Raw genomic sequence first — 26,479 nt, 5'->3', positions numbered from 1 at the left:
TACAAAGTTGCCTGTAAAATAAATATTAATCCTAAAATAGCTACAATATAATTATAATTTATATTGTAGCTATATTAGGGTTTATTTTACAGGTAAGTATTTAGCTTTAAATAGGAATAATTTATTTAATAAGAAATAATTTATTTCATTAGATAAAAATTATATTTAACTTAGGGGGGTGTTAGTGTTAGGGTTAGACAGCTTTATTTGTTAATAAATTTATTAGAGTAGCGGTGAGGTCCGGTCAGCAGATTAGGGGTTAATACTTGAAGTTAGGTGTTGGTGATGTTAGGGAGGGCAGATTAGGGGTTAATACTATTTATTATAGGGTTATTGAGGCGGGAGTGAGGCGGATTAGGGGTTAATAACTTTATTATAGTAGCGGTGAGGTGTTAGGGGCAGCAGATTAGGGGTACATAGGGATAACGTAGGTTGTGGCAGTGTACGGAGCGGCAGATTAGGGGTTAATAATAATATGCAGGGGTCAGCGATAGCGGGGGCGGCAGATTAGGGGTTAATAAGTGTAAGGTTAGGGGTGTTTAGACTCGGGGTACATGTTAGGGTGTTAGGTGCAGACTTAGGAAGTGTTTCCCCATAGGAAACAATGGGGCTGCATTAGGAGCTGAACGCTGCTTTTTTGCAGATTTTTTTTCAGCTCAAAGTGCCCCATTGTTTCCTATGGGGGAATCGTGCACGAGCACGTTTTTTAAGCTGGCCGCGTCCGTAAGCACCGCTGGTTTTGAGAGTTGCAGTGGCGGTAAATTATGCTATACGCTCCCTTTTTGGAGCCTAACGCAGCCCTTCAGAGAACTCTAAATACCACCGGTATTTAAAAGTTGCGGGGGGAAAAAAGCAACCGTAGCTAACGCACCCCTTTGGCCGCAGAACTCTAAATCTAGCCGTTTTTCTTTTATGTGAAGAATATTGGAATGTGAAATATTCATAATTCATGGCAGATTAGCGCACTTGAGAATATGCAATCGCGTTTGCGCATGTTAGGTTCCCCTCTAATGGAGTTTATCTCCATGTTTTAAATTGCTTGTCTAACAGCCTATAACCTCATACTTAGCAGTGGTTTGTAGTTTACAGATAGATAAAGATTAATTCAGTCCCCGGATTGAAGGAGTTTAGCATAGATTCATTTGTATCACCTATGTGACTACTTTAACTCACACAGGCCCATTTATCAAGCTCCGTATGGAGCTTGAAGGGCCGTGTTTCTGGCGAGTCTTCAGACTCGCCAGAAACACAACTTATGAAGCAGCGGTCTAAAGACCGCTGCTCCATAACCCTGTCTGCCTGCTCTGAGCAGGTGGACAGGAATCGCCGGAAATCAACCCGATCGAATACGATTGGGTTGATTGACACCTCCCTGCTGGCGGCCGATTGGCCGCGAGTCAGAAGGGGGCGGCGTTGCACCAGCAGCTCTTGTGATCTGCTGGTGCAATGTTAAATGCGAAGAGCGTATTGCTCTCCGCATTTAGCGAGGTCTTGCGGACCTGAGCCACACTGCCGGATCAGGTCCACAAGACCTTTGATAAATTGAGGCCACAGAATCTCAGTATATAGCACCATATCACCTCACGCTGTCGGCATTTATCATTACACAAGCATTTCATGTGAAATGTTTTTGCAATGCGGCCCCCTGCAGGTTCGCTAGCAGGGGGTGTCAGAGGTGGCGGGAGAGTTAAGGAGCAGTGGTCTTCTGCTTCTTAACCTATGTTTCCGGCGAGTCTGAAGGCTTGTGCGGAAACTACTGCATTCGCAGCATCATAAATTGGCCCCAAAGTGTTTTTAATATGGTTTGAATGGCAATTATGTGTATGAATTGTAAAGACTATCACCTCATTTTCTTTTAATAAGTGCCAATAAAAGCTATGTTTTACTTTTAGTGATAATATAATTTAGCTATACTCTTTAAAATGTAAAGGTGTACACAACTTTCTTTTGTCAAGCTCTTTTTAAATTAGTAATATAAGTACAACTATCTAGTTAACGACATGCCTCCACATTTGTGCAGTATTATACTGTAGCTAAAAACCAATCATCTTCCATTTCCGTGTATTCCAAGTTATACTAAACCTGCCTGACATGTTATTCATTTCTGCATTTATTAATGGTGGATGAGATGGTTGTTTGTAAATAAATCAAAACATTATTTGTATTTATTTAGAGTGAATGTCAACTTTCAAGAATGAAAGCCCTGTTTTTAAAAATACTAATAAAAACAGGGGCACTTTCATTCATGAAAGTTTACATTGAAGCCATTCTTTTAAAATACTTACCTTTTATTCCTAGCAAGCGTGGAATGCCGGAGCAGTGATTCCCCCGCCTCCAGGTCGTCTCTTCTTACGTCAGAAATGACAAATCCGGCTTCCTCTAATAACGACTTCCCCCCCAGAGCAAACATTGCTTGAGGCCTCCCCGTGATTGGAGGAAGCCGGATTTGTCATTTGTGAAGTAATAAAAGACGTCCAGGGGACGGAGAAATCGCTGCTCCGGTGTTCCACGCTTGTTAGGAATAAAAGGTAAATATTTTAAAAGAACGGCTTCAATGTAAACTTTTATGAATGAAAGTGCCCCTGTTTTTAATAGTATTTTTGAAAAATTGGCTTTTATTCGTGAAATTTGACATTCACTTTAAAGTTGTCCCCTATTTTTTCTTAATGTAACATAATCAAAATGTAATATTGAATGTTAGTGTGTCAATAAATCATTAGCAAATTTAAGGGGACATAAATCTGCAATAAGAACATGTTCCTGTTGTCTTATTGTACTATTGCTTGGCTACTTCTTTATGCTTAAAGGGACATTCCAGCCTAATTTTGAATCTACAGGGATGTATTTCAGTTTTGAATAGAAGCATTTTTGTAATGTACATGTATTAGCACAAATGCTTCTAATCAAAGCTATAGCTGTTTCAAAAGTGTATGTAAGTATGCACCGTGCACCAGCATTTAAAAAAAAATCTTTTTATGGAGGTTTTAAATTATACATCAAAGAGAAGTAAAATTGCAAGTCCAATGGGGTTCAACAGAATAATATGACATTCTTTGGATAGCATGACAAAATTCTAGACTTATTTATCTTATATGGTATAGAAAGCATAACTGTTCTAGACAGAGTATCTTAATTAACCAGTAATCACAGGTCAGAACCTATAATATCAAACCTCACTTATATTTACCTTGCCTATTTCCCTTTATGTTCAATGGCCACTTTAGGGCTTTTAACGGTGGGAGCTTAAGTAATTGAGGATGGTAATTTTATGTAATACATAGCCAATTAAAATGCAAGGGAGAGTGTTATGTGAGAATATGTAGGGGGGGGGGGAGAAGGGACTGTTATTAAAAACTTTTCATAAAACATCTAAAATAGTAATTTGAGGGGATAGGTCCGAGGGATATCTTTTCCTTTGTTTACTTCAGTAAACTTTAATGGTGGGTAGGGGGACCAAAGCTTGTAGTATCTATCTGCGGGCTAGTGTATTATATTAATTTTGAAACCTCTGTATATATAAGAGGTCTCATTGAAAAGCATAATATAATCCAGTAAGTTATATATGATAAGTGATAAATGCCAAAAGCTATGTGGTATCTTATGAGATTACATAGAGTATGGACCCCAAGGAGAGATTGTCCTGTAGCATGTGTAGAGAACCCTAAGGAGTTTCAAATATAAGACGAACCTATATATCCATATATAATCTGACTAAAATTAGATATAAAAGGTTTGCTACTAGGATTTAACCACTTCTATACCCTAGGGACCATGGGTAGAGAGAGACAAAATGATCTTTTCAGGTTTTCTTCTATAGTGAAAGTGAATGCACATTAAAAATAACTTATAGGGTGTGTATATAAATTGTATAACAAAATGGACTTAACCCCTTAATGACCGGACCATTTTTCAATTTTCTTACCCTTAATGACAATGGCTATTTTTACATTTCTGCAGTGTTTGTGTTTAGCTGTAATTTTCCTCTTACTCATTTACTGTACCCACACATATTATATACCGTTTTTCTCGCCATTAAATGGACTTTATTTTACCATTATTTTCATCATATCTTATAATTTACTATAAAAAAATATAAAATATGAGGAAAAAATTGAAAAAAAAACACACTTTTTCTAACTTTTACCCCCAAAATCTGTTACACATCTACAACCACCAAAATACACCCATTCTAAATAGTTTCTACATTTTGTCCTGAGTTTAGAAATACCCAATGGTTACATGTTCTTTGCTTTTTTTGTAAGTTATAGGGCAATAAGTACAAGTAGCACTTTGCTATTTCCAAACCACTTTTTTTCAAAATTAGCGCTAGTTACATTGGGACACTGATATCTTTCAGGAATCCCTGAATATCCCTTGACATGTATATATTTTTTTTTTAGAAGACATCCCAAAGCATTGATCTAGACCCATTTTGGTATATTTCATGCCACCATTTCACCGCCAAATGCGATCAAATAAAAAAAATTGTTGACTTTTTCACAATTTTTTTCACTAACTTTAGGTTTCTCGCTGAATTTATTTACAAACATCTTGTGCAATTATGACATAAATGGTTGTAAATACTTCTCTGGGATCCCCTTTGTTCAGAATTAGCAGACCTATATGGATTTGGCGTTGCTTTTTGGTAATTAGAAGGCCGCTAAATGCCGCTGCACACCACACGTGTATTATGCCCAGCCGTGAAGGGGTTAATTAGGGAGCTTGTAGGGAGCTTTTAGGTTTAATTTTAGCTTTAGTGTAGTGTAGTAGACAACCCAAATTATTGATATAGGCCCATTTTGGTATATTTCATGCCACCATTTCACCGCCAAATACGATCAAATAAAAAAAAAACTTAAATTTTTCACAATTTTAGGTTTCTCACTGAAATTATTTACAAACAGCTTGTGCAATTATGGCACAAATGGTTGTAAATGCTTCTCTGGGATCCCCTTTGTTCAGAAATAGCAGACATATATGGCTTTGGTGTTGCTTTTTGGTAATAATAAGGCCGTTAAATACTGCTGCGCACCACACTTGTAATATGCCCAGCAGTTAAGGGGTTAATTAGGTAGCTTGTGGGGTTAATTTTTAGCTTTAGTGTAGAGATCAGCCTCCCACCTGACACATCCCACCCCCTGATCCCCCCCTGACCCCCCTCAAACAGCTCTCTTCCCTCCCCACCTCACAATTGTCACCGCCATCTTATGTACTGGCAGAAAGTCTGCCAGTACTGAAATAAAAATATTTTTTTTAATTTTTTTTATTTTTTGGCATAAAGTCTGCAGTGATAGATCCCCCCTTACCCCACAACCTCCCTGATCCCCCCCTTACATCTTTCTAACCCTCCCCCTCTGTCTATATGCCGCCATCTTGGGTACTGGCAGCTGTCTGCCAGTACCCAATTTGCCCCCCAAAATAGTTTTTTTTTTAACTTTTTTAATAAAAAATATGTTTGCTGTAGTGTAGCTGGCCCCCCTAAATAATATTCAACCCTCCCCCTCCCAGATCCCTTATTACAGAACAAAGATGCCACTGCATCTAGATCGATCATTTTTTTGAGTGGGCTGTTGTCTGTTGTAAATTTTGCATGCGCACGCACGCGCGCACACCCGCCCCCCCGTCCCCCCCCCGCCGCAACCGCCACACCGGGAGCAAAGTGAAAATAACGAAGATCGGTTAGTATTTTTACAATTGATGGCAATCAAGTTGAAATGAACACCCACCAAGGCAGTCATTGTACAACATACATAGCCGATGCAGATGGGGCCACAGAGTGGCCCTTTCTGCAACGGTATGTAAAATGGGGGATTGTAGTGATGCCTCAATATTGAGGCATCACTACAATACCTTGTAAGCAGCTGGAAGCGATCAAGATCGCTTCCAGCACTTCAGACAACAGAGGACGTACCAGGTACGTCAGCTGTCATTAAGGGAAGTTTTTCCTATGACGTACCTGGTACGTCCTCTGTCATTAAGGGGTTAATACTCCCCAGCTAAGAAGGCGTTCAAAAACACAATTCATCTTTAGCTTGAATTCGCAACTTAGTATTTATGCAGCTTGAATAGATTCTGTGCCACCTGGGATGTAGCATATGTGGCTTATAGAAATTTAATTTAGCTTTGTCAAGACCCATTTTATTCTACTCCCCCTTTCAGTCCATCTGACCATTGGTGATCATAGTAGACACATGAGAGCTGTAGTCTCAGGGGTAGATAATGGTTTGTAGGATCGTCACCATCTAGGGTCATAGGCAAGCAGGCCGCCACGTTTTTTGAGAGTAGCGAGACATTATATCTCATACGTGTTCTCGCAGCTTGGGTACAGTTCTGGGGTTGCATCCAGACCAGTTTTTTTGAGTCTCGATGCATAGTGAGAACTGTTTATTCCTCTGGAACGGTATCTATGATCTTCTGATTGCTAGGAGTTTGGGATCTGAAATATGTAACTGCTTCTTTCTCTCTTCTAAACCTATTTGGGCTTGTAGCTTTAACGTTCACTATATCCCCCACAGGAGCACTTGGTGAGTCTATTTTAAAGTGTGTATGAACTATCTCAAGAAGTGTAGCTTGATATGTGCCAATAAGCTGCATCACGCTGTAGTCAAGATCGTCTCTTTCTGTCGCCATTATATTGCAGTAGAGAGTAGTGAGGTCTCCTATGGTGGATACTGTTGCGCTTTTCCCTGCTCATATCTTAGATTTGTAGGTGTCCCCAGATGTAAATGTGGTCTGATGGGTAAGGTGCCGTTGCCTTAGTGCCTCCCCTGGTCCAGGATATAGGCCTCAATCAAAATGCTTTATATTGTCCAGCACAGGAATCCGGACTTATGCCCTGAGCAGGTGTACTTGCTCTATGTCACTGCCTGGGGCAGAGGTGTCCTCCCTGCACGAGCTGCAGTCATCTCCTTAACTTGCGGGCCGATGCGCTCACACGTGTCTAAAGATGGCCGCCACTGTGTCTTCACTGCCAAGAGCAGCACAAAGCTATTGGGGCTCTCGTTCCCTCCTAGGACTCCTCTATGGTCCGGATTTGTTGGCAGGACTCCATGGTTGCTCAAACATACCAGGTGTTGGTGGTATATCGTGCCGAGCAGTCGAATATATAAAATTATATGTAGATGTCTCAGGAGCGGTAGAAAAGTACGACCGCTCGGCTTCTGAGCTAGCTCCACCCCTGTGCACCAGCATTTTAAACACAGCACTTGCTCAGAGAGTCTAAGGTGCCACTGGCGCTTTAAGCAGCTGCAGTATTTAAAATGCTGGTGCACTGAGACTATCTAGCTATGCTTCACATGCCCGTGCAGAAAAAAGTGCTAAAACTAGAAACGTTATAACTTTTGCTAGAAGCATTTTTGCCTATACATGTATTTTGCAAATATGTTTCTATGTAGCAAAAAAAGGGGGTTAAATAAACTAGCGCTTAAGAGTTAATATCCCTTGCCCTATTCTCCTACTATCTACTTCCCAGATAGAAAGGTGTATAAAGTGAAAAAGTTATGGAGATTAGGCGCTTAATCTGCAAAAGGGATAAAGGTGTGTATGGAAGTCGTTAGCTAAATATGTAGAAAAAACTGGACCTTGGACAGAATAAGTGAAAAATTCTTCTACAATTTATTTTCAAAATAAAAACATGATAATACCAAGATAAAATAAATCACAATCCCTAAGTGTTGCAACACTATATCGATCAATTCATAAAATTTCTAAAATTCAGATATACATTTGTTTCATACACAAATAAAAGGATTTATCTGCTCTTTTGTATCCTTTGTTCAAAGATTTTAGATAGAATGTATTCTTTTATTTCAACACAATTAATAATATTTGTCTCTATTTGATATTTTATATCTATATTTCATCAACTATAAAATTACAAATATGTAGCAAAAACTAACAATTAGTTAAAACAATTTAAATGCAAGATTATAAATGGTGTCCCCACAATGGCTGTTTACTTATATTGGTTGTAATTTTGTGTATCTAAAAAGTTCATCAAAGCATTTGTAAGTAATTGGAGATAAATTACTGAGGGCTGTGTTCTTTATCCTTATATTTATGTTGTGATATATTACGGTTTCACAGTTACCTCTTTGTATCCTCAGTGAGCTTAATTTGTAGAAAAGGAATGTTCCAAACAGTGTTTAGGGGTGATTTTCTTACCCTCTCTTGTGAGCTGTTACTACTCACGGCTTCCCAGCGGTTCCTATGTGTCCTCAGTTTGACTCTCAGACAAGGGGTTCCGGTAGGTAATTTTCTTTGTGTTACCTTGTCACTGGTCTTTGTAGAAGTGCTCTGATTACAGCACCAAACTGTAGACAATCCTTTTGTTTCTGTAACTTGCGCAAGTTAGCTTTTGTGTTTGTAGTTCCTCAATCTCCTGCACTTAAGTACTTCTGTACGCAGGAAAAAAACAGGCTTTTTCTTTCTTGGTGTTCACACAGATATCAACATGTTTCGCCAGCAACCCTGGCTTTATCAAGATCAAGCCAGGGTTGCTGGCGAAACATGTTGACAAGGTAACACAAAGAAAATTACCTACCGGAACCCCTTGTCTGAGAGTCAAACTGAGGACACATAGGAACCGCTGGGAAGCCGTGAGTAGTAACAGCTCACAAGAGAGGGTAAGAAAATCACCCCTAAACACTGTTTGGAACATTCCTTTTCTACAAATTAAGCTCACTGAGGATACAAAGAGGTAACTGTGAAACCGTAATATATCACAACATAAATATAAGGATAAAGAACACAGCCCTCAGTAATTTATCTCCAATTACTTACAAATGCTTTGATGAACTTTTTAGATACACAAAATTACAACCAATATAAGTAAACAGCCATTGTGGGGACACCATTTATAATCTTGCATTTAAATTGTTTTAACTAATTGTTAGTTTTTGCTACATATTTGTAATTTTAAAGTTGATGAAATATAGATATAAAATATCAAATAGAGACAAATATTATTAATTGTGTTGAAATAAAAGAATACATTCTATCTAAAATCTTTGAACAAAGGATACAAAAGAGCAGATAAATCCTTTTATTTGTGTATGAAACAAATGTATATCTGAATTTTAGAAATTTTATGAATTGATCGATATAGTGTTGCAACACTTAGGGATTGTGATTTATTTTATCTTGGTATTATCATGTTTTTATTTTGAAAATAAATTGTAGAAGAATTTTTCACTTATTCTGTCCAAGGTCCAGTTTTTTCTACATATTTAGCTAACGACTTCCATACATCCCTTTTGCAAATATGTTTCTATGCAAAGATATAATTCATCTATGTGCATTTACATTTTGACCAAAAGTCCCTTTAACCCCTGTAAAAGAGTTAAATACATAATTCAACTTAGCTGCCAGGCAGCAGTGATAGTGCATTGCCGGTACAGACCTAAATGTAATTATTTTGCATGGTGACTAAACACATAAATAGGCAAGCGATATTTCAATAACAAAATGCTCTTATGTCCCTTTAAGAGTGACATTTAGAAACCTCAGGTATAGCCATGTTCATTGCTATAATCTACCCCTAGGTTGCTGTGTGTTGTATTAAACCCCTATCAGTAACTCTGCTTGTTTTTTCACATAATTGTATAATAATATTCCCAGCAACTTAAGACTGACTTTTATTTTTGATTGTTTTAACAGGAGAGAATATTCCTCACACTCTCTAACTACATATTTACATTAATATTTTTGGCTGAAATGACAATAAAGGTAATTTGTGATTTTGTGATTTTTAACAATTTTGATCATTTTATATTTTGTAAAATAGTTATGTCTCAAAGTATGTTTATCTACCTATCTGCCTTTCTGTCTATCTGTCTGTCTGTCTCTCTGTCTATCTGTCTGTCTGTTTGTCTGTCTTTTTGTCTCTCTGTCTTGTTTGTCTATCTGTTTATCTGTCTGTTTGCCTGTCTGTCTGTTTGTCTGTCTCTTTGTCTGTCTGTTTGTCTGTCTGTCTGTTTGCCTGTTTGTCTATCTGTCTGTCTGTTTGCCTGTTTGTCTATCTGTCTGTTTGTCTGTCTGTCTATCTATCTATCTGTTTGTCTGTCTGCCTCTCTGCTTATCTGTCTGTTTGTCTGTCTATCTGTCTGTTTGTCTGTCTGCCTATCTGTCTGTTTGTCTATCTGTCTGTTTGCCTGTCTGTCTGTCTGTCTGTCTGTCTGTTTGCCTGTCTGTCTATCTATCTATCTGTTTGTCTGTCTGCCTATCTGTCTGTTTGTCTGTCTGTCTATCTGTCTGTTTGTCTGTCTGTCTATCTATCTGTTTGTGTGTCTGCCTATCTGTTTGTCTGCCTGTCTATCTGTCTTTCTGTTTGTCTGTCTGTCTATCTTTCTGTTTATCTGTATGTCTGTCTATCTATCTGTTTATCTGTCTGTTTGCCTGTCTATCTGACTCTCTGTCAGTATAACAATCTGTTGATTGCTATCATACGTTCATTACAGCTATGATGCACATACAGCACAGACTATACTAACATACCTTTAAAGGGACATGAAACCAATTTTTTTTCTTTAATGATTCACATAGAACATACAATTTTAAACAACTTTCTAATATACTTCTGTTATTAAATTGGATTTGTTCTTTTGATATCTTTGTTAAAGGAGCAGCAATGCACTACTGGCATAACACATCAGACGACAACAGGCATATATGTGCAGCACCAATCAGAATCTATCTCACGGTTACTAAACTGCTGCTCCTGAGTCTACCTAGGTATGCTTTCTTTTCAGCAAAGGATACCAAGAGAACAAAGCAAATTAGATAATAGACGTAGATTGGAAAGTTGTATAAATTTGCATGCTCTATCAGAATCACAAATGAAACATTATGCCCTTTAATGATGGATAATTAGTGATAATTAACTTCTTGTGTACTGGATTTACAGACCTTGGGGCCGATTTATCAATGTCTGGCGGACATGATCTGCTTTAGCGTATCATGTCTGCCAGACATAGTGCCAACAGCATATGCTGTCGGCATTTAACATTGCACAAGCATTTCTGGTGAACAGCTTGTGCAATGCCGCCCCTGCAGATTTGTGGGCAATCAGTCGCTAGCAAGGGGTGTCAATCAGCCCGATCGTATTCAATCAGGCGGACTGATGTCTGCAGCCTCAGAGGCAGCAGACGAGTTAAGGAGCAGCGGTCTTAAGACCGCTGCTTCTTAACTCCTGTTTCCGGCGAGCCCAACAGGGGAAACAGGGGTATTTGTTTTCATTGGGGCCATGATAAATCAGCCCCCTAGCATCATATAGATGAGACTTATTCTTAAAGGGACACACAAGTGCAAAAACAATATTGCTCCAATGTGTCAGAGCATGTGTTTACTAAAGCATTTGCTTGTTAAACTTTTATGTTCCATTAAGTCTTTACTTAAAATCTATTCTGGCTACAGTTTTGTTATCAAATAAATAATTGAATCACACTTTAACTAAAATATTGTAGAAAAAAAAGCATTAAAACCCATTTTTTATTTTGTTTTTCAGACAGAGCATACAAATGTAACTTTATAATAAAAATTTGTAGGGGCAGGAAACTGAAAAATGTTTCTTTCATGATTCAGATAATCTGTAATAATTACTATTATTACTTATATCAAATTTACTTTGTTATCTTAGGTATCCTTTATTGAAAAGCAAGTTTAGGAGTGTGTACATTTGGAACACTTTTGCAAAAATGTGTTTTAAAAACTTGCTGCCATCTAGTGTTCAAAAGCATTACTGCATAAATGTAGCCATATAGTTATCCAGATGTGTTAGCTACCTATCTATCTGCTAGATTACGAGTTTTGAGCGCTATAGAGAAATTAATGAACGCCACAAAAGTTACATTATTTAATTTCCTATAGCGCTGCTATTACAAGTTTGCACACATAAGCCTTTTGAGTGCTATATGGTTGTGTTGAGCTCCATACCGCACACAATCAGAACGCTGCTGAGACGTGCTTGTGCACAATTTCCCCATAGACATCAATGGGGAGAGCCGGAAAAAAAAAAACTAACACCTGCGATCGCGGAAACAAACGTTTCGTAACGCAGCCCCATTGATGTCTATGGGGAAATAAAAATACAGTTTAAACTTAACACCCTGACATAAACCCTACATCTAAACACCCCTAATCTGCTGTCCCCAACATCGCTGATGCCTGCCTACAGTTACTAACCCCTACTCTGCCGCTCCCGATATCGATGCTCACTAAATAAAATGATTAACCCCTAATCTGCCGCTCCCGATATCGCCGCCACTATACTACATTTATTAACCCCTAAACTGCCAACCCCCCACATTGCAACAATCTAAATTAAACTATATTAACTCCTAACGTAACCCTAACCCTAACGTAACCCTAACACCCCCTAACTTTAATTTAATAAAAATATAGCTAAATTAAAGTTACAATTATTAACTAAATAAACCTATTAACCCCTAAACCGCCAGCCCCCACATTGCAACAAGCTACATTAAACTATATTAACCCCTAAACCTAACCCTAACTTAAACCCTAACACCCCTAAATTTAACATAATAAAAATATAGCTAAATTAAAGTTACAATTAACTAAATAAACCTATTAACCCCTAAACCGCCAGCCCCCCCACATAAACTATATTAACCCCTAAACCTAACCCTAACCCCCCTAGCTTTAACATAATTAAATTAGATCTAAAATAAATTTACAATTATTAACTAAATAATTCCTATTTAAAACTAAATACTTACCTGTGAAATAAAACCTAAGCTAGCTACAATATAACTAATAGTTACATTGTATCTATCTTAGGTTTTAGTTTTATTTCACAGGGAAGTTTGTATTCATTTTAACTAGGTAGACTAGTTAGTAAATAGTTATTAACAATTTAATAATACCTAGTTAAAATAAATACAACCTTACCTGTGAAATAAAACCTTACCTGCCTTACACTAAAACCTAACATTAAAAAAAAAAAAAAACTACCATTACCGAAAAAAAAAAAAAAAAAATACCATTACAAAAAAAAAAAAAAAACTACCATTACAAAAAAATAAAAAAACTATCATTACAAAAAAAACAAAAACGAAAGTATCCAAAAAAATAAAGATTAATCCTATTCTAATACCCTTAAAAAAAAACAACCCAAAATAAATAGCCCTGCTCTAGAATAAACTACCAAGGGCCTTTAAAAGGGCCTTTTGTTGGGCATTGCGCTGAGATAAACAGCTCTTTTACTTTAAAAATAATACAAACACCTCCTAACACTATACAAGCCCCCCACCCCCCAAAGTACCAAGGGTCTTTAAAAGGGCCCTATCAAAATAAAAAAGCCCTCCCATAATAAAAAAAAACCCTAGCCTACAATAAACTACCAATGGCCCTTAAAAATAAAATACCCCCCCAAAAGTAAAACCCACTACCCAACCACCCCCCAAATAAAAAATTCGAATTGTCCAATAGAATGAGAGCTGCTTAAATCATATTGGCTGTTTTGAATAGCCAATAGGATTTTAGCAGCCCTAATTCCTATTAGCTGATTCAAAATTTTCAGCCAATAGGAATGCAAGGGACGCCATCTATAGTCCCTTGCATTGAAGATTCAGTGTACGGCGGAGACCGTATGAAGAGGATGTTCCATGCTGGGTGTCTTCAGGATGGACCCGCTCCAGGCCGGCTGGATGAAGATCGAAGAGGCCGCCTGGATGAAGACTTCTTGCCGCATTGATGAGGACTTCACCGGCTGGATGAAGATAGAAGAGGCCGCCTGGATGAAGACTTCTTGCCGCATGGATGAGGACTTCGCCAGCTGGATGGATCCTTCAAGCGGGTCTTTTACAACTGTAAGAGTATCGTCGGGGGTTAGTGTTAGGTTTTTTAAGTTTTTTTTGGGCGGGTTTTTTTTTTAGTTTAGGGTCTGGGCAGTAAAAAAGCTAACTGTTATTTTTCGTAATTTAGTGTTTGTTTTGTTTTGTAATTTAGTTAGTTTTGTTTTTTGTAATTAGATACTTTTTGTAATTTTTAGAGTAGTGTTAGGATTTTTTATTGGTAGTTTAGTTTTATTTAATTGGTAGTTAGTTTAATTTTAGTTTAATAATTATAATAGTTTAATTGTTAGTTTAAAATGAATTTTTTTAATTTGACAGGTAAGTTTTAATTTAATTTAAGCTAGGGAAATTGTAATTTTCATATAAAGTTAGGGGTTACTAGTTTAAATTAGTTTATTTCGTTGCAGGGGGCTTTTGGTTTAGGGGTTAATAGTTTATTTTAGTATATTTCATTGTGGGTGGCTTGAGGTTTAGGGGTTAATAGGTTTATTATAGCGGCGGTGTGGGCGGACGGCAGATTAGGGGTTAATAATATTTAAATATTGTTTTTGATGCGGGAGGGCAGCACTTTACGGGTTAATAACTTTAGTATAGTGGCGACAATGTCGGGGAGCATCGGAATAGGGGTTAATAAAAAATTTTAATGGCAGCAATGTCGGGAGCGGCAGATTAGGGGTTAATACATATATTATAGTGTTTGCGATGCGGGAGGGCCTCGGTTTAGGGGTTAATAGGTAGTTTATGGGTGTTTAATGTACTTTGTAGCAGTTTAGTTAGGAGTTTTATGCTACAGCTTTGTAACATAAAACTCATACCTACTGACTTTAGATGGCAGTAGAGATCTTGTAGTTTTAGGCTGTAACGCTCACTTATTAGCCGTACTGCAAAACTCGTAATACCGGCGCTATGGGAAGTCCATGAAAAAACGTCATTTTTACGTGTGCTGGACTGACATTGCGGTACAGGCTAAAAGTTGTTCGGTACACCTATAACACTTGTAATAGCTGCGGTGCTGTTTTAACGCTGAAAATGCCATATTTTCAGCGTTACAAGCCGCAACGCAAAACTTGTAATCTAGCTGTATGTATTCTCTCTAACAAAAAATGCAATAGGAACACAATAAATTTGATAATATAAGTTAATTGGAAAGTTTCTTAATATTGTATACTCTATCTGAATCCTGGAAAAAAAAATGGATTTCACGTCCATTAGGTTCATAGGTTGTAATTGGATCCTGGCAATGCAATAATATTTTCCAAGGGCATATACTTAAAGTGACTTGATACCCAGATGTTAAAGCATTTTAAAGTGATGCAGCATAGCTGTAAAAAACTGACAAGAAAATATCACCTGAACATCTCTATAGAATAAAGGAAGATATTTTACCTCAAAGTTTCTAAAGTATTCACACCCCACTGTAAAGAGACTTTAAAGTGATGGTAAACTCTCTCTTTTTTAAAATCAGATCCGGAATGTTAGTGTTTTAGATGGAGTTTCATTTATCAGTTGTAAGGAAGATGTGCTATAACTTACTTTTTAATATAGATATATATATAAAATTAAAATTCCTGCACTCCACTGCCCACTTCTAAGGTCAATTTCTCTTGTAAGATGTATCGAGTCCACGGATTCATCCATACTTGTGGGATATTCTCCTTCCATACAGGAAGTGGCAAAGAGAGCACCCACAGCAGAGCTGTCTATATAGCTCCTCCCTTAGCTCCACCCCCCAGTCATTCTCTTTGCCGGCTCTAACAAGATGGAAGGGTAAAGAGATTGTGGTGACAAAACATTAGTTTTTATTTCTTCAAGCAAGAGTTTGTTATTTTAAATGGTACCGGTGTGTACTATTTACTCTCAAGCAGAAAAGAGATGAAGATTTCTGCATGGAGGATGATGATCTTAGCCTTTGGTAACTAAGATCCATTGCTGTTCCCACAAAGGCTGAAGAGTACAGGAAACTTCAGCTGAGGAACGGTTTTGCAGTCTCTACTGCATTGAGATATGTTCAGTCAATTTTTCTAGAAAGACAGGATATTTCAAGAAAAGGGCTGACATTATCCCCATGAGGGGAAGGGTAAGCTTTAATCAAACACTTATGGTAGCATCATAAGCTTGCATAAGGGTTAAGGTACTGCTGGTTGACACTTATATGTTTAAAACAGACGTTTTTGATAGATTTGAGAAAAACGTTTTTTTTTGGATTTTTAGGGATTCATTTGGCTTATATTGGAAGGTTTTTATACCACATGGCTATGTTTTTAACACTTGAGGTGTTAATTTAAGGTCCCTCAGACATCGTGTATGAGGTGGGCGGGGCCTAATTTTGCGCCTTAGTTGCGCATTTGTTTTTACTTCTGGATAGCAAGCTTCAACACAGGAGGGTCCTGAAGCCGTTTTGGAGCCAAAACAAAGCTTTATTCCCCCAATTTCAACCCCTAAGGGCTGGTAGGCGCCACAGCAGAGCTGTGGCAAGGTGCTGACTGTATATTTCCGGATTTTTAGACTTTTGTCAATCCGGTTTGGTAATTAAAGGGTTAATCTCATTTTTTTCAAGAGCAGTAAATACAAGTAAAAACAAGTAAACAGAGTTTTATTTGTAATAAAAGCTATGGTTTACTGCTGATGGGGTTTTCAATCCATTTCCAGCCCAGCTGACATCCTCTCTGGAATTCGGTCCCTACCTTCTGGAGAAAGACACACCTTAGAAGCTGAACTCACGTTATTGAAGGAGTGAGTATACTGCACATTATTTACTGGATTTAAACTTGCACATCAAGTCCATCTCTATTTATCATTAGAAAATTTAACTTCACATCAAGACCAGCGCCATCCATTTCTATTGCCTACAGTTCCTAAGGTGGAGGGAGCTATTTCTACTCTGGCTAAGCGTACAACTATACCTATTGAAGACAGTTGTGCCTCCTGAAGAAATTTTTTGTTCATCAAGGTTTTCTTCTCCAACCTATTGCGTGCATTGTTCCTGTAACTACTGCAGCTGCTTTCTGGTTTGAGGCTCTAGAAGAGGCTCTTCAGATGGAGACTCCATTAGATTATGGACAGAATTAAGGCCCTTAAGTTGGCTAATTCTTTCATTACAGATGCCGCTTTCCGCTTCCAACTGGCTAAATTAGCGGCAAAGAATTCAGGTTTTGCCATTTTAGCACGCAGAGCGTTATGGCTTAAGTCCTGGTCTTCGGATGTGTCATCAAAATCGAAACTTTTGAACATCCCTTTTAAAGGAAAGACCCTATTTGGGCCTGAACTGAAAGAGATTATTTCAGATATCACTGGAGGGAAAGGTCATGCCCTCCCTCAGGATAAAACAAATAAAATGAGGAAAAAACAAAATAATTTTCGTTCCTTTCGGAACTTCAAGGGTGGTCCCGCTTCAGCTTCCTCTGCTGCAAAGCAAGAGGGGAATTTTGCCCAATCCAAGTCAGTCTGGAGACCTAACCAGTCTTGGAACAAGGGTAAACAGGCCAAGAAGCCTGCAGCTGCCTCTAAGACAGCATGAAGGGGTAGCCCCCGATCCGGGACCGGATCTAGTAGGGGGCAGACTCTCTCTCTTCGCTCAGGCTTGGGGAAGAGATGTTCACAATTTCTTGGCTTTAGAAATTGTGTCCCAGGGATATCTTCTGGACTTCAAAGACTCCCCCCCAAGGGGGAGATTTCACATTTCTCAATTGTCTGCAAACCAGACAAAGAGAGAGGTGTTCTTACGCTGCGTAGAAGACCTACATACCATGGGAGTGATCCGCCCAGTTCCAAAAGAGGAACAAGGGCTAGGGTTTTACTCAAACCTGTTTGTGATTCCCAAAAAAGAGGGAACTTTCAGACCAATCTTGGATCTCAAAATTCTAAACAAATTCCTAAGAGTACCATCATTCAAGATGGAGACTATTCGGACCATTCTACCAATGATCCAGGAGGGTCAATATATGACTACCGTGGACTTACAAGATGCATATCTACACATCCATATTCACAGAGATCATCATCAATTCCTCAGATTTGCCTTTCTGGACAGGCATTTCCAGTTCGTGGCCCTTCCCTTCGGGTTGGCCACGGCTCCCAGAATTTTCACAAAAGTGCTAGGGTCCCTTTTGGCGGTGCTAAGGCCGCGGGGCATAGCAGTGGCGCCTTATCTAGACGACATCTTAATTCAGGCGTCGACTTTCCAACTAACCAAGTCTCACACGGACATTGTGTTGGCTTTTCTGAGATCTCACGGGTGGAAGGTGAACATAAAAAAGAGTTCTCTCTTCCCTCTCACCAGAGTTTCCTTCCTAGGGACTCCGATAGACTCGTTAGAAATGAAAATATTTCTGACGGAGGTCAGAAAATCAAAACTCTTAACCACTTGCCGAGCTCTTCATTCCATTCCTCGGCCATCAGTGGCTCAGTGCATGGAGGTAATCGGACTCATGGTAGCTACATTGGACATAGTTCCTTTTGCCCACCTACACCTCAGACCACTGCAACTATGCATGCTCAAACAGTGGAATGGGAATTATGCAGATTTATCTCCTCAAATAAATCTGGACCAGGAGACCAGAGATTCTCTTCTCTGGTGGTTGTCTCAGGACCACCTGTCTCAGGGAATGTGTTTCCGCAGGCCAGAGTGGCTCATAGTAACGACAGATGCCAGCCTACTAGGCTGGGGTGCAGTCTGGAACTCCCTGAAAGCACAGGGCTTATGGTCTCAGGAGGAAACTCTCCTCCCGATAAACATTCTAGAACTGAGAGCGATATTCAATGCGCTTCAGGTGTGGCCTCAGCTTGCTGCGGCCAAGTTCATCAGATTTCAGTCAGACAACATCACGACTGTAGCTTATATCAATCATCAAGGAGGAACACGGAGTTCTCTAGCGATGATGGAGGTAACCAAATTAATCCGATGGGTGGAGGATCACTCTTGCCATCTCTCAGCAATCCTTATCCCAGGAGTAGAGAACTGGGAGGCGGATTTCCTAAGTCGTCAGACTTTTCATCCGGGGGAGTGGGAGCTCCATCCGGAGGTATTTGCCCAGCTGACTCAGCTATGGGGCACATCAGAATTGGATCTGATGGCATCCCGACAGAATGACAAACTTCCTTGTTACGGGTCCAGGTCCCGGGATCCCCAGGCGGTACTGATAGATGCTCTAGCAGTGCCCTGGTCCTTCAATCTGGCCTATGTATTTCCACCGTTTCCTCTCCTTCCACGCCTGGTTGCCAAAATCAAGCAGGAGAGGGTTTCGGTGATTCTGATAGCACCTGCGTGGCCATGCAGGACTTGGTATATAGACCTAGTGGACATGTCATCAGTTCGACCGTGGTCTCTGCCAATGAAGCAGGACCTTCTAATCCAAGGTCCATTCACGCATCCAAATCTAATTTCTTTTCGTCTGACTGCTTGGAGATTGAACGCCTGATTCTATCAAAGTGTGGTTTCTCTGAGTCGGTCATTGATACCCTGATTCAAGCTAGAAAGCCTGTCACCAGGAAGATTTATCATAAGATTTGGCGCAAATATTTTTATTGGTGTGAATCCAAGGGTTACTCATGGAGTAAGATTAGGATTCCTAGAATATTGTCTTTTCTCCAAGAAGGATTGGAGAAGGGATTATCAGCTAGTTCGTTAAAAGGACAAATATCTGGGGGGGCGGAGCCAACTACCGCAGCGAGAGGTCGCATCAGAGCAGAGCTCCTAGATCCCAATATGAAAATCAGTTAATTTCCCACACATAACTAACTAAAAAGTTGGTTCAAAATTCATATAACAAGCCCTATATAGCAGCCTATAATGCAAGTTTATGGAGATCACTATATTCCGGTGAAAATGCAGCACATACCCGCTGCACAGAGTAACACTCTCTGAGCCACCACAGAGTAAGGGTATCGCCAGTCAGCCTAAAACCATTTAAATATTCCATCCAGACCCTCCTATGGGACTCCGACTACCACCGGTAAGAGTCTAAAATGAGCCTGGGGACTTTCTGCAGTAACTAACCTCCGTGATTTGGCGCGAAATATCGCCATCTTGAAACTGCAGCTTACATTCGCTGTAAGAGACACGGCTGCCTCTGGGTAAGCACCACCTCAAGATCAAAAGCTCTACCAGACGATATAAATGTATTCCTGGGTTGGCCAAGACGGCTAAGTAATTCCAGAGCTCCGTGTAACAGCCACTCATTATTGCAGCATCTGCCTATTGACCGGCACCAAACACAGACCGGTAACACATCAGTGACTAGCACAGCATCAAGGGTCCACCCGCTGTGGTGAACGGTCGCATACCTTGAAGTTAAGTATAACACGGAGCATTCTGGTATCTGCAAGCAGGGCCGCCATCAAGCCGCACAAGAAATAGTAAGTGCACAATCAATTAGGGCAGCATGACCATAAGGGCTCAGGTTACTCGATGTTTTAACCAAGCTACAAATTGAGCTGCATGACCACATAAGAGCAGGAAGATACAAAGACTGATACACAATCATCTATAAAAATACCTTTTTATCTTCAAAGCAGTAACAGCTGCCTTATGCACATATAATGTTGAAATTGGAAAGTCCCGGAGATTTCAGACCTTCTAGGTTACAATAAATACGTGATACACAGCTGAGTTCTTCCAGTGTATAGACCAATTACGAAGAGGCATATGCCCTAATAAGCTAAGGACTGCTATGTAGAGCATTGTACTTTGCAACAGACATAGGCAACGCTTGTAAAATAACAACTCACTACAGTTTTCTAAAATACTGTCATAATGTCACACAACATGGAGATGCACATTAATGACATGCTACGTAGATTGATTTTGAAACTGGATCACCAACGCCACTCTCTAATTAAGGAGATGAGATCCGTTTTTAGTTCAGCTCAGATTACGCCAAAAGAAAGCATGTACGGCGAAGAGAGCAGCTTATTGCCTACTGATCCCCTGAATAAGCCATGTGAAGAAGATCAATCTACAGGCGACGTGTTCATAGATGAGTCACACAAGAAGACAACTCAATATGGTGATCTTATCCCGGAGGGCTTTGAGCAAGTTCACGGACCACCATCTTTGCAAAGCCCACATCTCAGGCTTAATCTGCGAGAGGAGAACACTATAGAGATAGTTATGATTTGTGATCGATCTCCTATGCTCCCATCTTCTGTGACTGTAACCAAGAGAGGGTTAGCAAGTTCCTCTGTCCCTCAAAAACTCCAAAGCGCTGAGAACTTCATCCATACTATCAAGTCTGTCGATGACAGTATCTCCCTTCTTAGCAGACCCAGGGGCGACTTGTTTCCCAGCAGACCCCTAGAAGGTACTCGGTTCTCTGGCTGTTTGGATATCTATGTGGACTATGACAAGAGACTTGGGGGAGCCCAAATCTTGATGCATATTACTTACCCCTCTTTACCTCAGCTCCGAGCCGGCATAGGTTAATTTAGCTGCAGAGGAGTTAACTTCGTCATGCCTGCCATTTTCATGCTAATTTCCTATGGCAAGGTCAGTCTACATACTAAGGGACATTGGCGAGTTTATATACCATGTTCACTTATTCTGCACCTGGATACCAGCATCCCTTTGGACTGCTCCCAAGTTTTTTATGTCTCTTACAACTACTCCTCTGGCATGAACTAAGTATTTTATGAGGACTGTATGGTCTGATACCTAAGTGGATACTTAGTTGTAGGGTTTGTACTGTTTTCTCCTAAAGTGTTGAATACCCCAGTTTTCACACTATAACAATTCACTAACTTGAGGTTTTTTAAAGAATATTCCCATTACAGGAAACCCCTTTCTCTATTTTTTCATACTCCTGTTTTACATCGCACTCAACGAAGACATTGAGCATGTTATTGTTAATGAGTATTGTACTTTACTAAATGTCCTTGTTCATATAGTCATCTAATTAACGGCCTTTATCTGTGAGCATATTCCATATGTTTTGATGCTATGCCCTATGTGTATCATATATATGCCCTCCTTTGTTTATTGTTGGTTCATTGATATGTGTTATTCCTGCCATCTGATGCATAGAGTAGATTGACAATCCTGGTTGGTGGTCATAAGATTGATCCTGTTCTATCTCTTGCCTAATTAATGAAACATTAGGCATATGGTTAGAAAGCCTTTAGCTTTGGCCAGATATGATGTACCTGTTGGATGTATTTGTCTCTCTGTTTATAAACTATCACCATTGACTTAGCTACAGCTACCCCAGTCATCCCTGTTTCTGTATTTGAATAAGGCCCTGGAACACTTTATCTTTATAGCTCTGTTAATTCTAGGTTCACAGCGTTCTTATTTAACACAACTTAGTTGAGAGTACATTTTAATGCAGTAATATAATTTTCATATCTATAATAAGGGATCTCTTAGTATAATCACAAAGCTAGTTGGTACATTTTAATACGAAATTTAATTTTCATATCTATAATACAGGACCTCTTATTATAATCGCAACGCTGAATCTAGGATCACAATGCTCTTAGTTAACAGAACTTAGTTGAGGGTACATTTTAATACGGAAATATAATTTTCAATCTACAATAAGGGACCTTTTAGTTTAATCACAATGTTAGTTGAGGGTATATCTTAATACGGAAATATAATTTTCATATTTAAAATAAGGGACCTCTTAGGTTAATCACAATGTTAGTTGAGGGTACATTTTAATGCGGAAATATAATTTTCATATCTATAATAAGGAGCCTCTTAGTATAATAACAATGTTAAATCTAGAATCATAATGCTCTTATTTAACACAACGTAGTTGTGGGCACATTTTAATATGAAAATGTATTCTACATATCTATAATAAGGGATCTCTTAGTATAATGCTCTTATCATATGTAACGGATAAGTCCTATTATACTATTCAAGATAACCCTGCCCTTCCTTTTCAGCCACATACACAGTAAAGCACCTCTTCTGGGGCCCACTTTTCTAGTTATATAGCTTCTCTTGTGTTCATATGTGTGACAAGCCGCCAAACACCATATGATTCGTAGCGCCATCGTTTCCCACAGTTAAATCACTTTAGAGATTCCGCCATGTTCCTTAAATTACCTATATATATATATATATATCGCTCCGCCCTCCACCCTTTCCCTCATTTGCATAGCGGTGCTTACCCGCTGAATTTCCCTTCCCCTTACTAGGCCCACAAGTGGCCATGCAAAAACTAATTTCCCTCACCACCCCTCATTAGACTTTTCAGGTCCAAAAGTGACCACAAGAATAAAGCAGGGAATCATTTCTATTATATATCTGAAAAATGAGGTTCCATTTTCAGACACTTGCATTATTTAACCACTACCATAGACTGACACTTCTTATATATACGCACTGGGTAACCTTACCAAATGATTCTAATACACTCCTTCCCGCAATGTCGATAAGTAGCACGACTAGTAGTTGGAAGGCCATCCAAATAACTTTAAAGAAGCTCTAATTCCTTATGTTAAGTATACTTACCAATGTGTTGACAATTGCTTTCCTATGTGTTAATCATTTAAGCCTAACTGGTTTGTATTATCTATATCTGTGGTAGTGCTATTTTCTTTTCTTTTTTTGACTCGTAAGCACAATTATGTAGTTGTACATTGATGCAAGTTAAGTTGCTATTGTCACTGTTTTCAAAAACCTCAATAAAAAATTATTTACAAAAAAAAAAAAGGACAAATATCTGCTTTGTCTATTCTTTTACACAAACGTCTGGCAGATGTCCCAGACGTTAAAGCATTTAGTCAGGCCTTGGTCATGATCAAGCCTGTATTTAAACCTGTAGCTCCACCATGGAGCCTAAACTTAGTTCTTAAAGTTCTTCAAGGGGTTCCGTTTGAACCTATGCATTCCATAGATATTAAGCTTCTATCTTGGAAAGTTTTGTTTTTAGTAGCTATCTCTTCGGCTCGAAGAGATAGCTACTAAGTTTCTGAGTTATCTGCTTTACAGTGTGATTCACCTTACCTTGTTTTCCATGCAGATAAGGTGGTTTTGCATACCAAACCTGGGTTTCTTCCTAAGGTTGTTTCTAATAGGAATATCAATCAGGAGATTGTTGTTCCTTCACTGTGTCCTAATCCTTCTTCAAAGAAGGAACGTCTGTTGCACAATCTTGATGTGATTCTTGCTTTAAAGTTCTACTTACAAGTAACTAAAGATTTCCGTCAAACATCTTCATTGTTTGTTGTTTATTCTGGTAAACGGAGAGGTCAAAAGGCTACGGCTACCTCTCATTCCTTTAGGCTGAAAAGCATCATCTGTTTGGCTTATGAGACTGCTGGACAGCAGCCTCCTGAAAGAATTACTGCTCATTCTACTAGAGCAGTGGCTTCCACATGGGCTTTTAAAAATGAGGCTTCTGTTGAACAGATTTGTAAGGCGGCGACTTGGTCTTCGCTTCATACTTTTTCCAAATTTTACAAATTTGATACTTTTGCTTCTTCGGAGGCTATTTTTGGGAGAAAGGTTCTACAAGCAGTGGTGCCTTCCATTTCAGGTCCCTATCTTGTCCCTCCCTTCATCTGTGTCCTAAAGCTTTGGTATTGGTATCCCACAAGTATGGATGAATCCGTGGACTCGATACATCTTACAAGAGAAAACATAATTTATGCTTACCTGATAAATGTATTTCTCTTGTGATGTATCGAGTCCACGGCCCGCCCTGTTTATTAAGACAGGCAATATATTTTTATTTAAAAAACTTCAGTCACCACTGCACCCTATAGTTTCTCCTTTTTCTTCCTAGCCTTCGGTCGAATGACTGGGGGTGGAGCTAATGGAGGAGCTATATAGACAGTTCTGCTGTGGGTGCTCTCTTTGCCACTTCCTGTAGGGATGGAGAATATCCCACAAGTATGGATGAATCCGTGGACTCGATACATCACAAGAGAAATAAATTTATCAGGTAAGCATAAATTATGTTTTTTCTGTGAGCTAAAGGTTTGAATTGTTGTCCAGTCAGCGCTCTCCCCATATGGCACTTTTGTTGTAGCTAGAGCTCTGATTGAAGAAAAATTCAAACCTTTAGCTCACAGAAAAATTGACTTTTGAAGTGGGCAGCGGAGCACAGGGTATTTAATTTTTATAGCTACATTATAAAGTAAGTTATAGCGCTTCTTTATTACAACTTATGAATGGGACTCCATCTAAAATATCACTTACATTCCGAATCTGAGACAGTTTACCATCACTTTAAGCAGCAAATCAGGACTTGCAGGGGAGTATATATCTGGCATGTGCAGACACAGTCATGTTATTATTCAGTGAATTCTTATGAGATCACAGCAAAGCAATGCATGACCTCAGCACAGCTGATGCTGATTGGCTATTGTTTTTTTTTTCCAACTTGCAGCTGGACAGCAGCTGAAGTATAACTGTTCACAGAGCACTTACACTGGTGAGCTGAAGAATTTCTGAGGTAAAATATCTTCCCTTTTTTACATAGAGATCTTCAGGTGACATGTTCATGTCAGATTTTTAGAGTTATGCTGCATCACTTTCAAGTGTTTTAGCATATTAGTATTATGTATCTTTAATCCAACTTCTTTAGATAATCAGGCAGTACAGTAAGTACACTTATAGAGATTCATCGTGCAACTCGACTGGCTATGGACATACAACAGACAATTAATAAACAAAGACAATGTACTGGGATTTTGCATAGCGGAATACAATAATTAAGACTTTCTAATTTAAAGAATAGAATTATTGCGTTATATTATGATTAATGTTGCTGTGTTTGTGCTGTTAGGTGGTGGCTCTGAGTTTGTGCTTCGGTGGCAAAGCTTATCTAAGAAGTAGCTGGAATATTCTAGATGGGATGCTTGTTTTAATCTCGGCCATTGATATCCTAGTTTCTATGGTATCAGATAGTGGCACAAAAATCCTTGGCATGTTGAGAGTCTTAAGGCTTCTTCGAACATTGAGACCTCTTCGGTAAGTAAATCAGTGTGCCTAAAGCTACAGGAATTACAAGCAGTTCTCACTGCATATCTGATGGCATGCTTAGTGTTTAGCAGCAGTAGACCCCAATTATAGAAAATTAATGGATGTTAGTTAATCACAATCATTGCCCCCAATACACTTTTAATTATTTTGTTGAGGCAGTGTACATTAATAAACCAGGAGAGCATACAAAAATAAATCAGTGTCTGTGTATTCTAATAATCGGGTTCAGTGCACACTAATAAATAAGGTGCAGTCTACATAAATTAATCAGTCAGTGCACACTAATAAATCAGGAGCATTCCACATTAATAAATCAGGACCAGTGCACACTAATAAATCAGGAGCATTACACACTAATAAATCAGGAGCAGTGCACACTAATAAATCAGGAACATTCCACACTAATAAATCAGGAGAAGTGCACACTAATAAGTCAGGAACATTCCACACTAATAAATCAGGAGCAGTGCACACTAATAAATCAGGACCATTACACACTAATTAATCAGGAGCAGTGCACACTAATAAATCAGGAGCATTACACACTAATAAATCAGGAGCAGTGCACACTAATAAATCAGGAGCATTACACACTAATTAATCAGGAGCAGTGCACACTAATAAATCAGGAGCATTACACATTAATAAATCAGGAGCAGTGCACACCAATAAATCAGGAGCATTACACACTAATAAATCAGGAGCATTACACACTAATAAATCAGGAGCA

At 38.9% G+C, this 26,479-nt stretch overlaps 1 protein-coding gene across 1 annotated transcript in view; it reads left to right on the top strand.

The window, feature by feature from the left end:
• Positions 1–26,479, top strand: part of CACNA1G (calcium voltage-gated channel subunit alpha1 G) — a 686,261-nt gene that overhangs the window by 496,178 nt on the left and 163,604 nt on the right. The window contains exons 20-21 of the mRNA XM_053708713.1: positions 9,658–9,726; positions 25,553–25,737. Coding sequence (XP_053564688.1) covers positions 9,658–9,726; positions 25,553–25,737 — 254 coding nt within the window. The remainder of the gene's footprint in view (positions 1–9,657; positions 9,727–25,552; positions 25,738–26,479) is intronic.

The sequence above is a fragment of the Bombina bombina genome, chromosome 1 (genome assembly GCF_027579735.1).
Source record: "Bombina bombina isolate aBomBom1 chromosome 1, aBomBom1.pri, whole genome shotgun sequence".
Classification (NCBI taxonomy): Eukaryota; Metazoa; Chordata; class Amphibia; order Anura; family Bombinatoridae; genus Bombina; species Bombina bombina.
The sequence above is the reverse complement of the archived record's forward strand: the minus strand, read 5'-3'. Positions and strand labels throughout refer to the sequence as shown.